Here is a 15,450-nt window from a genome sequence, read left to right as displayed (position 1 = left end):
ATTTCATGGGGCAGGACCGGAGCTGGGCTGTTTGCCAGTAGTACACACACAGTTACTTCCTCCCTTAGTTGTCTGTTCAATTACAGGACATACACCACTCTGCTGTGCCATAACATAGTTCTTGTGAAAGTGCACTGAACAAGCTGGCACTGTGGGCTGATTTACACAGTACACTACTATAGCTGGCATGTGGAGGGAGAAGGGGTTACTGATGCACTGGGTTTGCAATCCTGTTTGGGAAACACTATCCCAAAATCAAACGTTATCACCTATTCATGGGATTTGGGATAACTAGCTAATTGGAGAGGTTCTGACCAAAGGGTCTCCAACTGATTTTAAGAACATGAGAAAATTGTGCAGCAGCGTGCCGTGCATGACTGGCTTCCCCTCCATTCACTCTATAGAACTGGCAAAAATGGAATGAATGGTGCAGAGGCCATGAATGTTGCTCCGTTCACTCATATGACATTTGACCTTTTGGAGTGAGTCCCTTCAGTCTGATCTCCTACCCTAAACAATTTGTAGGTACCATCTGTAACGTACCGTCTGTAACGTGGATAGGTGATTACTTTTAATCTTGGGATAACTCCTTTAAAAGGTTTATACAAAATTCAAAAAACAGCATCACCCCTGTCCTCAGGTTGTGTGCGGTATTGCAGCTCAGTTCTGTTAAAGTGAATAGAGCTAAGTTGTAATTTCACACACTTCCTGAGGACAGGGGGTGGTGCTGTAGTAAAATGGTATGTACTAATATAAATACTTATACTAAAATGTCTATTTTTTCATAAACTGCATATAGAGATCCTCACTGAACTAAACTGCTCCTTCCCCCTCCCATCGAGCATCAAAGATGGCGCTGGAATGTAGCAGAGATAAGAAATGCTACTTTCTAGAAAATTACACAGAAGGAGATTTAACCAATAAAGTGCTCTTAACACCCAATTCACACAACCCCTTTTGCAGACTTCACTATCATCTATATAAACCTTGTACAGTTTTTTTTCTGGTTAAAGGGGTAGTCCAGTGGTGAACAACTTATCCCCTATCCTAAGGATAGGGGATAAGTTGCAGATCGCGGGGAGTCTGACCGCTGGGGCCCCCCGGGATCTCCTGTACGGGACCCCTTCGGCAATCTCTAGCTCTGCCATAGCGATGTATTGAGGGGGCGTGTCGGCCGCCGCTTCGTGCTGTGGTCGACACCCGCTATCTGGCCGGAAAGCTTGGCCCTCGTACAGAGAGATCGCAGGAGGCCCCAGCAGTCGGACCCCCCCCGCAATCTCAAACTTATCCCCTATCCTTAGGATAAGGGATAAGTTTTTCACCACTGGACTACCCCTTTAATAAAAGAAAGTATTATCGAACTGCCAGCTTGTCAGGGTTTGGTCTTTCTGGCGCCGTGCACCGCTTCTGATAAAACTAATAAGGAAGGGGGCAGGATCTTAACTGGGTACAACCGGGATCTATTTCAGTGCTGTTTTTGGAAACAAAAATAGCTCTGTTTTTCTATTTCTGAATAATCCCTTGGCAGAATCCACCTCCACCATGACCCCCAACTCTTTTACATATTCAGAACTCTGTCTTTAAGGGGTGAGACGTCATGGTTTGAACTTTAAAGGGGTACTCCGGTGGAAAACATATATTTGTTTTAAATCAACTGATGCCAGAAAGTTAAACAGATTTGTAAATGACTTCTATTAAAAAAGTCTTTACCCTTCCAGTACTTTTAAGCAGCTGTATGCTACAGAGGAAATTCTTTTCTTTTTGAATTTCTTTTTTGTCTTGTCCACAGTGCTCTCTGCTGACACCTCTGTCCATGTTAGGAACTGTCCAGAGCAGCATAGGTTTGCTATGAGGATTTTCTCCTGCTCTGGACAGTTCCTGATACGGGCATCAGGTGTCAGCAGAGAGCACTGTGGACAAGACAAAAAAAGAAATCCAAAAAGAAAAGAATTTCCTCTGTAGCATACAGCTGCTTAAAAGTACTGGAAGGTTAAAGATTTTTAAATTTAAGTAATTTACAAATCTGTTTAACTTTCTGGCACCAGTTGATTTAAAAAAAAATAATAATTTCCACCGGAGTACCCCTTTAAGGCAGATGATCTGAAGGTGAGGTGTTGGCCCTGCTGGTTAAGATGCCCCATAGACCCATAATAAAACACCTGAGGTGCCCAATGGTCAGGTAAACTTTTTGGTAATCCATTCCAGACTATAAGACACCGGATGGCACGTACCGCAGTTATGCTATTGCTTTTCACCCCCCCCCCCCATGCGTCATTCTCATCACAGTCCTGAATTCCGCTCATACAAGACATAAAAACGATATTTTCCAGGCGTTCAATCTCCCAGCTCGGCAGCTCCTCTTTTTTAATTTATTTCTAAATCTGAGAATAATTTCCGCCGCTTTTCTCTGTCTCTAATTCTAATTGATTTTTGATCGGCTTATTTAACATATTTTCCTAATCTGCAAAGCTGGATGAATGAGAAACTTCTCCCGCATCGGCCTGACACATAATTATTAGGGAATTACCAGGAACGTGAAGCTTCACATCGTTGCCCCCCAACCTGAGGTCCTAAAGCTGTTACAAAACTACAGTCCCTATTATGATGGGAGTTCTAGTTTTGCAACAGCTGGAGGCACAGTTTGGGAAACACTGCCTTACATTGTGTCTATTACTTTAGAACTTTCACACAGCGGCCCTCTTGTTTATGTGTATGCTGCAATATGGGAGAAAGCCTGTGGGTAAGAGTGGGGCTGGGTAAGAGTGGGTAAGAGTGGGACTGTTGTTTGAAAAAACAAAACAAAATGGCCACACCTTTAGATGGTCACTGGTGATAAGGATACAGGAGTAGCCTCAATCTTCTACATATAATTATTAGTATTTATGATACCAGATTGACAGTCTGTATGATTCCTAACATATTTGTAAATCACTTCATTTATCAAAAATGACCCCTTACCACAGAATAAATAGCTCTTAAAGGGGTACTCCGCCTCTAGACATCTTATCCCCTATTCAAAGGGACCCCCGTGATCTCCCTGCTGCACCCGGCGTTCGTTTACAGCGTCGAGTTCAGCGCCGGAGGCTCGTGATGTCACAGCTGCGCTCTGCTCGTGATGTCACGGCCACGCCCCCTCAATGCAAGTCCCATAGACTTGCATTGAGGGGGCGTGGCCGTGACGCCACAAGCAAGCGTGTCCGTGATGTCAAGAGCCCCTGCCCCGCATCGCCAGTCATCCGACATGGAGCGAAGTTTGCTCCGTGCATCACATGTCTGGGGTGCTGCAGCTGAGATCGAGGGAGCCCCCGCGATCAGACATCTTATCCCCTATCCTTTGGATAGGAGATAAGATGTCTAGGCGCGGAGTACCCCTTTAGGTCTTAGCCACTAGGTTTCTCCCTTTCCTGCAATTTGCTGCCAATTGTTAGGGGAATTCTGTCTCCAATAAATGACACAGAAAGCTAAAAACAGTTTGGGCGGGGCTTATTGTGTGCTATGTGCAGCAGAGACATAGAGAAAGGCTATGTCCTTTCTACAGAGGATCTGCCCTGTCCCTCAAAGGTAAATCAAGGCTTCCCACTTATCACAGCAGTATTAGTGTTTGATGCTTGCTTGTCCACTGTTGTATGTATCTGTGCTGCCTCCTAGATCTGCCCCTCCCTTTAGTGTACAGCAGTTCAGTGCTTATTGTAACCCCATCTTGCTGTGATGTTGCTGTTAAAGATTTGTTTCCCCCATCTATGCCCATAGTGTGTTGTATGAAAAATGTTACTTGACCACATCGCTGTGGCCAGCAATTCACTGTGCTGTAGTATGACCCTTTGGGCCTGGGTGCTTCCCGGGCCTGTCACGTGGCGCTGCAGCTCAGCAAAACGATCACATTTGGGGACCGTAGCAGAACACCAGAGGCACCACAGGATCGCTGGAGGTAAGAAGAGGTTTATTTATATATATATATATATATATATATATATATATATATATATATATATATATATATATATAACACACAGTGTTATAGTGGAATACCCCTTTTCAAACCCAGTGCACCTGTAACCCCTTCTCCCTCCACATGCCATCTATAGTAGTGTACTGTATGAATCAGCCCTGAGTGCTAGCTTGTGCAATATACTTTCACCAGTGCCATAGCAGAGTGGTGCATGTGCTGTGGACAGGCAACTAAGGGAGGAAGTAACTATGTGTGTGCTACTGGCAAACAGCTCAGCTCTGGTCTCAATGTAGAGAATGAGAAGTATTCTCAGAAAACTTAGTACTTCGTAACCAGTGTGCCTCCAGCTGTTGCAGAACTACAACTCCCGGCATGCCCGGACAGCCTTTGGCTGTCCGGGCATGATGGGAGTTGTAGTTTTGCAACAGCTGGAAGCACCCTGGTTGGGAAACACTGCACTAAATGATATAATGGATCTGCTGACATATTGGCCTATGGCTTTGGCTGTCTGGACATGCTGGGAGTTGTAGTTTTGCAACAGCTGGAGGCACCCTGGTTGGGAAACACTGCCTTAAGCGAACAGCTGTTGATGTGTCCACTTTATGGACTTCAGCAGAGTGGGGAAGTCCATTGGCAAAGGAAGTAACAGCCCCTGTAATTTAGTGTTTTGTGCTTTCAGTACATCTACCCCGGAGACGTGGGCTCAGCACAGTCACGAAAACATATACAAGGCTGAGAGAGAGCGCATGGCCTCCATCAATCTTCGCTCCCTGATCGACAACATCCTGCAGGACACATCGGAAGACCTGCGATCCCAGTGCGACACGGTTAACAGCGCCCTCGCCAGTCGGTGCGAGGAGGTGGAGGACGTCAAAAGTAAGCTGGAGGACCACCTGAAGAAGGTAAGGCCAAGATAGCGGTTCTTCTCCTGCAGCCTTTGGCTCTACAGCTTTTCCAATACTGCAACTCCCATCATACCCTACAACTGATGGGATCTGATTAGTCCAGTGTTCCCCAACCTGTGGCTGTAGAACTGTTGCAAAAGTACAACCCCCATCATGCCCTAACTGACTAGGCCGGTGATTTCCAACATGTTGTTCTTCATTTGTTGCAAAACTACAATACCCATTATGCCCTAGTCCTGACTAGACCAGGGTTCCCCAACCTACATCTCCCATCATGCCCTATCTCTGACTAGTGTTCTTTAACATGTGGTTGTTCAACTATTGCAAGACTACAACACCCATTATGCCATAGACATGACTAGACCAGTGTTCTGCAAAATTTGGCTCTTCTCCTGTTGCAAAACTACAACTCCCGTCATGCCTTATCTCTGACTAGACCAGGGTTCTCCAACATGTGGCTGTTGGGTTGTTGCAGAAGTACAACTCCCATCATGCATTAAACTAGACTTGTGTTTTTCAACATCTGGTTCTTCAGCTGTTGCAAAACTACAGCACCCATCCTAGTATAGACCTGATAAGACCAGTGTTCTCTAACATGTAGTGGTTCGTCTATTGCAAAGCTAAAACTCCTATAATGCATTAGACCTGACTAGATCTGACTAGACCAGTGTTCTCCAAAATGTGTCTCTCCACCTGTTGCAAAACTACAACTCCCATCATGCCCTAACTCTGACTAAACCGGTGTTCTCTAACATTGTTTAGCTGTTGCATAACAATTGATACAACACCTATCATGGCTTAGACCTGACTAGACTAATGTTCCCCAACCTGAAGCGGTCAAGCTGTTGCAAGACTACAACCCCTGTCATGCCCTGACTCTGACTAGACCAGTGTTGCCTAACATGTAGTAGTTCCGCTGTTGCAAAACTAAAACTCCTATCATGTATTAGACCTGACTTGATCTGACTAGACCAGTGTTCTCCAAAATGTGTCTCTCCACCTGTTGCAAAACTACAACTCCCATCATGCCCTAACTCTGACTAGACCAGTGTTCTCCAACATGTGGTTCTTCAGCTGTTGCAAGACTACAACTCCCATTATGCCATAGACATGACTAGACCTGACTAGACAAGTGCTCTCTAACAAGTGACTGTTCAGCTGTTACAAAACTACAACTCCCATTATGCCATAGACATGACTAGACCTGACTAGACCAGTGCTCTCTAACATGTGACTGTTCAGCTGTTGCTAAACTACAGCTCCTTTCATGCATTAGACCTGACTAGATCTGGCTATCCATTGTTCTCAAAGATGTTTCTCCTCACCCGTTGCAACACTACAACTCCCATCGTGCCCTATCTGACTAGTGTTCTTCAACATGTGGTTTTTCAGCTGTCGTAAGACTACACCACCCATTATGCCATAGACATGACTATACCTGACTAGACTAATTTCTCCAACATGTGGCTCTTCACCTGTTGCAAAACTACAACATCCGATCATGTCCTATCACTTACTAGACCAGGGTTCTTTAACATGTTGCTCTTCACCTGTTGCAAAACTACAACCCCCAGCAAAAAAAAAAAATGAAAAATATTTTCAAAAAATTATAAGGAATAATATAAAATGTAAAAATATATTATAGGTAATAATATACAATATAAAAATGAAAAATGAAATATAACATGTAAAATAAAAAATATATATTATAGGTAACATAAAATAAGATATCAAATATCAAAAATATAGGTAATAATATAAAATATAAAAACAGTAAATAAATATAAAATATAAGATATCAAATACCATATATACTCGAGTATAAGCCGACCCGAGTATAAGCCGACCTGAAATTTCACACCAAAAACCTGGGAAAAACTTATTGACTCAAGTATAAGCCTAGGGTGGAAAATACATCATCTCCCCCTCCCCCCTGTCATCCATCATATCACCCCCCCACCGTCACCATCCCGACCCCCTCTGTCATTATCCCGACCCCCTGTTATCATCCAGACCCCCATTATCCCCCCTGTCATCATCCAGACCCCCTCATCCCCCCTGTCATCATCTAGACCTTCGTCATCCATCATACATCGTCATACTTCGTCATCCCCCTCTCTTGTTCTCTACTCACTTCCCCAGTTGTAGCTCTGTTGGTCCTTCCCTAGCAGCCATCCATCGTCACACATCTATGCTGCGGGGACCGTCCGAATTCCAAGGGGACAGTTGAGCCGGTCTGGGCTGTCCATCTTGACCGGGAGGTTCTCTTCTCCGCTCCGGGCCTGCCCCGTACTAGTGATGCTGCATTGATGACGCTGCGGAGGGACGTCCCTGTGCGGCTGCGTCAATGCAGCATTACTAGTCCGGGGATGGCCTGGAGCGGAGAAGAGAGGCTCCCGGTCAAGATGGCTGGCTCGACCTCCCCACTGGAATTCGGACAGTCCCTGCAACGTAGTTGGGTGAGATGGATGGCCTGGCCCATCCCCCTCGCCACCCCCACCAGTATGCCTGCAATTTTTTTTTTCTTCATTCGAGTATAAGCCAAGGGGGACGTTTTCAGCAAGAAAAATCGTGCTGAAAAACTCGGCTTATACTCGAGTATATACGCTAGGTAGTATATTTTTATATTTTATTTCATATTTTTATATTTTATATTGCCTATAATATTTTTATATCTTATATATTTAATATTTTTATATTGTATATTATATCTTATATTTTTATTTCATTTAATATTGTTGAATTATAGGTCATAATATAAAATATAGCAATATTAAATGAAATATAAAAATGTAACATAATAATATACAATATAAAAATATTAAATAAATATATAAGATATAAAATACAAAAAAAATATTATTGGTAATATAAAATCTAAAAATATTAACTAAAATATAACATATAAAATATATAGGTCATAATATAAAATGTAACAATATTAAATGAAATATAAAGATATAAGATATAATAATATACAATATAAAAATATTAAATAAATATAAAATATATATTATAGGTAATATAAAAATATAAGATATAAAAATATATATTATAGGTAATAATATAACATTTTTTATAAAATATAAAAATATAAGATATAAAATATATTACAGGTCATAAAATAAAATATTAAATGAAATATAAAAATATAAGATATAATAATATACAATATAAAAATATTAAATAAGTACAAAATATATATTATAGGTAATATCAAATCTAAAAATATAAGATATAAAATATAAAAATATATATTATAGGTAATAATATAAAATATAAAAAATTTAATAAAATATAAAAATATAAAATATATTACAGGTCATAAAATAAAATATTAAATGAAATATAAAAATATAAGATATAAAATATATTACAGGTCATAAAATAAAATATGAAATGAAATATAAAAATATAAGATATAAAAAAAATATATTCTAGGTAATAATATACAATATAAAAATATTAAATACATTAAAAAATATAAGATATAAAATACAAAAAATATATATAATAGGCACAAATAGAATGTCAGAATTGCAGTAAAGACTGACACACAAGCAGAAGTGTAGCTGCATAACACTACTGATATATATGGGACAACCCCAAACTGGGCACTTTAATTGCATGCAGTACCCTTGCCCTGCCTCATGGGGGCAGTCTAGTTGTGTTTCTCTTTAATCCAGTGGTTTGACCTATGAAGTGTTGATGTCCACAGATAGGAAGCAGTAAATAAAGCTGGGCACATTGTATAGATAGAATGGTGTTATAATGAGTCCATCATTCTCCTCTTATAGTGATAAATCTGCCATTTAGTGACAACATCGGTCACCAGGGGAATCGATACCCAGTGTAAACGGGAGCTGAGAGAGGCGAGCCCACGATGTGTGAACAGCAGAGGGCGCTGCTATCCCGCTCTATCTGATCTTATAGCGTCTTCCTCACCTCCTTATCTAAACACCAGAAACAGCTGCTGGGAACATCACAGGGGAGATGGGGATTTAGGAAAAAGACTTCACAAACAGGTTCTGCTAAAATCATATTCTATATATTCATATAAGGAGGAGACACAGAACAGTCAGGGCAGGGGCCACAGGGGAAGAGGATCCCGACAGGAGGATTTATATTATCATATGGGATTGGTATATGTGCTGGAGATGTCTCCTCTATATCTCATCTATCTATCTATCTATCTATCTCATATCTATCTATCTATCTCATATCTATCTATCTATCTCATATCTATCTATCTCATATCTATCTATCCATCTATCTATCTCATATCTATCTATCCATCTATCTATCTCATATCTATCTATCTATCTATCTATCTCATATCTATCTATCTATCTCATATCTATCTATCTCATATCTATCTATCTATCTATCTATCTCATATCTATCTATCTATCTATCTATCTCATATCTATCTATCTATCTCATATCTATCTATCTATCTCATATCTATCTATCTATCTCATATCTATCTATCTCATATCTATCTATCCATCTATCTATCTCATATCTATCTATCTATCTCATATCTATCTATCTATCTCATATCTATCTATCTATCTCATATCTATCTATCTATCTATCTATCTATCTATCTCATTTCTATCTATCTATCTATCTCATATCTATCTATCTATCTATCTCATATCTATCTATCTATCTATCTATCTCATATCTATCTATCTATCTATCTATCTCATATCTATCTATCTATCTATCTCATATCTATCTCATATCTATCTATCTATCTATCTATCTCTCTCATATCTATCTATCTATCTATCTCATATCTATCTATCTATCTCATATCTATCTATCTATCTCATATCTATCTATCTATCTCATATCTATCTATCTATCTATCTCATATCTATCTCATATCTATCTACCTATCTATCTACAGTATCTATCTCATATCTATCTCATATCTATCTATCTCATATCTATCTATCTCATATCTATCTATCTATCTCATATCTATCTATCTATCTATCTATCTATCTATCTCATATCTATCTCATATCTAGCAAAAAGATAAAGGCAGCACCTCAGTCGTCCAGAGTAGGAGAAGAAAATGAAAAAGAAGATGGGGTGCCCGCATTCCTGGAACCTGGGTCCACTGGTTCCTCAACCCAGAAAAGTAAAGATGATGCAGCACTCCACAATTATGCATAAGGTGGTTATTTATTCTAGCATGTGCAAAGACAACGTTTCACCAGTCTCTCACTGGCTTTCTCAAGTAACTGATAGTGACATAGGTGGGTATAACATGTATTACATGCATATATACTATGATGTTCTATACGTTATGAAATGTTCAAGTTATTCACTTTTAATTATGTATGCACCTGATTTACCTATGTAAATTGTTTTGTTAATTATGTCACATGACCAAATGGGAGGTCTATTTATACCCACCTATGTCACTATCAGTTACTTGAGAAAGCCAGTGAGAGACTGGTGAAACGTTGTCTTTGCACATGCTGGAATAAACACCACCTTATGCATAATTGTGGAGTGCTGCATCATCTTTACTTATCTCATATCTATCTATCTCATATCTATCTCATATCTATCTCATATCTATCTATCTATCTATCTCATATCTATCTATCTATCTCATATCTATCTATCTATCTATCTCATATCTATCTATCTATCTATCTATCTCATATCTATCTATCTCATATCTATCTATCTATCTATCTATCTCATATCTATCTATCTCATATCTATCTATCTCATATCTATCTATCTATATATCTCATATCTATCTATCTCATATCTATCTATCTCATATCTATCTATCTCATATCTATCTATCTATCTATCTATCTATCTCATATCTATCTATCTCATATCTATCTATCTCTTTGATGAATATTTCCTGGAGCACATCCCTGTATTCTATATCCGATCTCTCCGCCATCTGTGTACGTGTTATGTAGCAATTGTCGGCACAATTAATGTACTGGGGTATTTTGTGTGGCCTCTGTGCCCCGCGCCGCGTCTCCCTTTGGTTTCCATAACAACCTCTGCCGTCCTCGGTCGTCTGACAGATCATTAGGCTGTTTGTCTGACTTGTTTGTTTTGCGCACTGTGATGGCTCGGCTCATCCGGCCGCAGACACTTGTTCATTAGAGGGACCCGGCCATGTAATGTGCCGCGCAGACAGCGGTGAAGTGGCCCTCGCATTGTGTCTCCCTAATATTTACATCCTCATCCGATCATTCCATGCATGGAGGGGCCCAGGAGAGGAGCTCCTGTCTGATGGCTGGGGATAGGAGGGCAGCCTGGGCTATCCACTAATGGGAGTCTTCTCTATAGGTCCTGCCAAGGAATAAACTCAAGGAGCCGAGAGCAAACAACTACAGCGCGGCCATATTAGGGACTCACTATGCAGTCTGCAAAGTAGCTCATACAGAGTCAAGTCACTCAGCAAAAACTTTTATACTGACCTTGTGCTGCCCCTAAGGTATATGAAGTCTTTTACTCCAGTTACTTCCAGAGCTGCATTCAGAAATCTGCTTGCACAAAACCTGATGCATTGATCTGCAACTAAAGGCTCCATAGCTGTTGCAAAGCTACAACTCCTAGAATATCTTTCTATCTATCTCATATCTATCTATCTCATATCTATCTATCTATCTCATATCTATCTATCTATCTATCTATCTCATATCTATCTATCTATCTATCTATCTATCTCATATCTATCTATCTCACATCTATCTCATATCTATCTATCTCATATCTATCTCATATCTATCTCATATCTATCTATCTCATATCGATCTATCTCATATCTATCTATATATCTAATATCTATCTATCTATCTATCTAATATCTATCTATCTCATATCTATCTATCGATCTATCTCATATCTATCTATCGATCTATCTCATATCTATCTATCTAATATCTATCTATCTATCTGTCTCATATCTATCTCATATCTATCTCAAATCTATCTATCTATCTATCTTTCTATATCTATCTATTTATCTATCTCATATCTATCTATCTATCTCATATCTATCTATTTATCGATCTATCTCATATCTATCGATCTCATATCTATCTATCTCATATATATCGATCTATCTGATATCTATCTAATATCTATCTATCTGTCTCATATCTATCTCATATCTATCTATCTATCTCATATCTTTCTATTTATCGATCTATCTCATATCTATCTATCGATCTATCTCATATATATCGATCTATCTGATATCTATCTAATATCTATCTATCTCATATCTATCTATCTCATATCTATCTATTTATCTATCTATCTATCTCATATCTATCTATCTATCTCATATCTATCTATCTCATATCTATCTATCTCATATCTATTATCTATCTCATATCTATCTATCTCATATCTATCTATCTCATATCTTTTCTAACAGCCGCATGCTCACCAGCTGTGGCAGCACTACAACTCACAGCATGCCCAGACACCTGATGACTATTTAGTACAGTGTTTCCCAACCAGGGTGCCTCCAGCTGTTGCAAAACTACAACTCCCAGCCTGCCCGGACAGCCTTTGGCTGTCCGGGCATGCTGGGAGTTGTAGTTTTGCAACAGCTGGAGGCACCCTGGTTGGGAACACTTATTTAGCAGTTGCAAAGCTACAGTTCTTAGCATGCCATCACAGCCGCAGGCTCTTTAGCTCGGAGTTGTAGTTTTGCAACAGCTGGAGGCACACTGGTTGGAAAACACTGCTCTATACATTACACAGGCAGCCCATTGATTTATATGACAACTGTGTAATACATCATCTCTCCTGTGGGAGTGCTGCAGGAAAATGTTACTCTTCCTCTGGATCCTTCTACAGATTACAAAGTGAACTTTCCCTTTAAATTCTTCCCTTTTACACAACATTTTATATAGTGGGACTGTAGGAGTTGATATTTTGCTTTGCTGTGTTTGCAGCCGACTGAGACTACTGAGATGCACCCTGTGTAAATACACATATCCACCGCTCACCCAGCTCATCCTAATATCCTTGCAAATATTTGAGCACCACAAAGCCTCCCGAGCTCCATTATTGATTAATTTGATGAAATAAAAACATTTTCTGCATGAAAAGTGTAGTGGCTGTATACTTTTATATACATATATATATTTTTTCTCTTTACATAGACCCTGAGGGAGATCGGAGATCAGGAGAATAACATTGCGGCTCTCAAGCAGGCCATAAAAGATAAGGAGGCCCCCATGAAAGTGGCTCAGAGTCGGCTGTATCAGAGATCGTACAGGCCCAATGTTGAGCTCTGCAGGGATCCGGTGCAGTTCCGGTAAGTGCTGGCAACCGGGATCACTTCTCCAACCTCTATTTTCTGGATCAATCCTGACTAAATGTTCTGGGATTGATCAAGTTGCCAAAGGCGGAGCTGCCTTCACCACCATGTTGGAGACCATCATGAAGACCATCATGGTACCTAGCTGGGTGGGAACTAAAAATTTTAGTTTTAAAGGGCTACTCCGAGGGAAACTTTATTTATTATTATTTTTTTTTAATCAACTGGTGCCAGAATGTTAAACAGATTTGTAAATTACTTCTATTAAAAAATCTTAATCCTTCCTGTACTTATCAGCTGCTGTATAATACAGAGAAAGTACTTTCCTTTTTTAATTTATTTTCTGTCTATCCACGGTGCTCTCTGCTGACACCTCTGTCCATTTTAGGAACTGTCCAGAATGGGAACAAATCCTCACATCAAACTTCTCCTGCTCTGGACAGTTCCTGACATGGACAGAGGTGTCAGCAGAGAGCACTGTGGTCGTGACAGAAAAGAAATTCAAAAAGAAAAGAACTTCCTCTGTGGTATACAGCACCTGATAAGTACTGGAAGGATTAAGATTTTGAAATAGAAGTAATTTACAAATCTGTTTAACTTGAATAATAAAAAAATAAAAAAAATTTGTTTTCCACCGGAGTACCCCTTTAATCATTTACTGTGGTGAAGCTGGTCAATGGAGAAGACCAATCTAGTAATGTAGGAAGGGAAATCCCTAAGGCCATGTTCACACAGCAGAATTCAGCAGGAACTGTCCAGGGTAAAAGGAAATCCCCATAGCAAACATATGCTGCTCTGAACAGTTCCTAAAATGGACAGACATGTCAGCAGAGAGCACTGTGCTCATGATGTCAGCAGAGAGCTCTGTGTTTCAAACGGAAAAGAATTTCCACTGTAATATTCAGCAGCTAATAAGTACAGGAAGGATTAAGATTTTTTAATACAAGTAATTTACAAATCTGTTTAACTTTCTGGCACCAGTTGATTTAAAAAAAAAAAAAAAAAAAAGGTTTTCCACCGGAGTACCCTTTTAATGTTTCTGCTGTGGGAATCCTGATTCCAGTGTCTGCAGAAAGATTGAACTGATTCAATGTTTCGGCGGATGCCGCTCAAAATTGCATTGACGTCTGTAGAGATGGCGCATTTCCGAGCAGTTCTAGTGCTGCCAAAGCAAAGAAATGTGCCGAATAGCTGCCCGTGGTTTTCGGGAGGACATTCCGCACATTTTGGGCTGTGTGAACATAGCCTAAGTCGTCTTCTACTGTTCTGGTTCTGAGAATTTCCGAAACAGCTGCTATACCAGTGTTTCCCAACCAGGGTGCCTCCAGCTGTTGCAAAACTACAAATCCCAGCATGCCCGGACAGCCAACGGCTGTCCGGGCATGCTGGGAGTTGTAGTTTTGCAACAGCTGGAGGCTCCCTGGTTGGGAAACACTGTGCTATACAGTTGAGCAGAACAGCGGGTCTTAGGCTGCATTCAGATCTCGTTTTTGCAATACCGTTCCATATCCAGTTTCAGTGAAAAAAACGTATGGAACCGTATTGTAAACCGTATGTATAGACATTTCATAGAAAACCGTATGCAAACCGTAGCATCCGGCTGTGTACGTTTTGCATCATTTACGGTTTTATCAGTTTTTTTTCCTCGTACACAAAACCGTAGTCTACTGCCGTTTTATGTCCGGGTGAAAAACCGGATTCAATCCATAGACGTTTAAAAAAAAAAAATGGTGGTCTATGGGAACCGTACTGAACCGTATGTGCGTACGGTTCCATCTGGTTTGCACAATACGGTTTTGCAGTTTTTTCACATGCGCAGTGCACACCGAAAGTTCTTCCCACAAATTGAACAAGAAGAACTTTATTTAATTAATGGGGTATTCCAAGAAAAAACTTTTTTCTTTATATCAACTGGCTCCAGAAAGTTAAACACATTTGTAAATTACTTCTATTAAAAAATCTTAATCCTTTCAATAATTATCAGCTGCTGAAGTTGATTTGTTGTTTTCTGTCTGGCAACAGTGCTCTCTGCTGACATCTCTGCTTGTCTCGGGAACTGCACAGAGTAGAAGAGGTTTGCTATGGGGATTTGCTTCTAAACTGGGCGGTTCCTGAGACATCAGAGAACACTTAGACAGAAAAGAACAACTCAACTTCAGAAGCTCATAAGTACTGAAAGAAGAAGAATTTACAAATCTGTTTAACTTTCCGGAGCCAGTTGATATAAAAAAATTTAAAAAAGTTGTTTCCTGGATAACCACTTT

The 15,450-nt window shown here is 39.8% G+C and overlaps 1 protein-coding gene across 1 annotated transcript in view; it reads left to right on the top strand.

The window, feature by feature from the left end:
- The window catches only part of TEKT4 (tektin 4), a 73,884-nt gene that overhangs the window by 32,061 nt on the left and 26,373 nt on the right, over nt 1-15,450 (top strand). Inside the window, exons 4-5 of the mRNA XM_056536842.1 lie at nt 4,629-4,851; nt 13,029-13,183. Coding sequence (XP_056392817.1) covers nt 4,629-4,851; nt 13,029-13,183 — 378 coding nt within the window. The remainder of the gene's footprint in view (nt 1-4,628; nt 4,852-13,028; nt 13,184-15,450) is intronic.

The sequence above is a fragment of the Hyla sarda genome, chromosome 8, assembly GCF_029499605.1.
Source record: "Hyla sarda isolate aHylSar1 chromosome 8, aHylSar1.hap1, whole genome shotgun sequence".
Classification (NCBI taxonomy): Eukaryota; Metazoa; Chordata; class Amphibia; order Anura; family Hylidae; genus Hyla; species Hyla sarda.
This window is presented reverse-complemented; position numbering and strand designations above follow the sequence as displayed.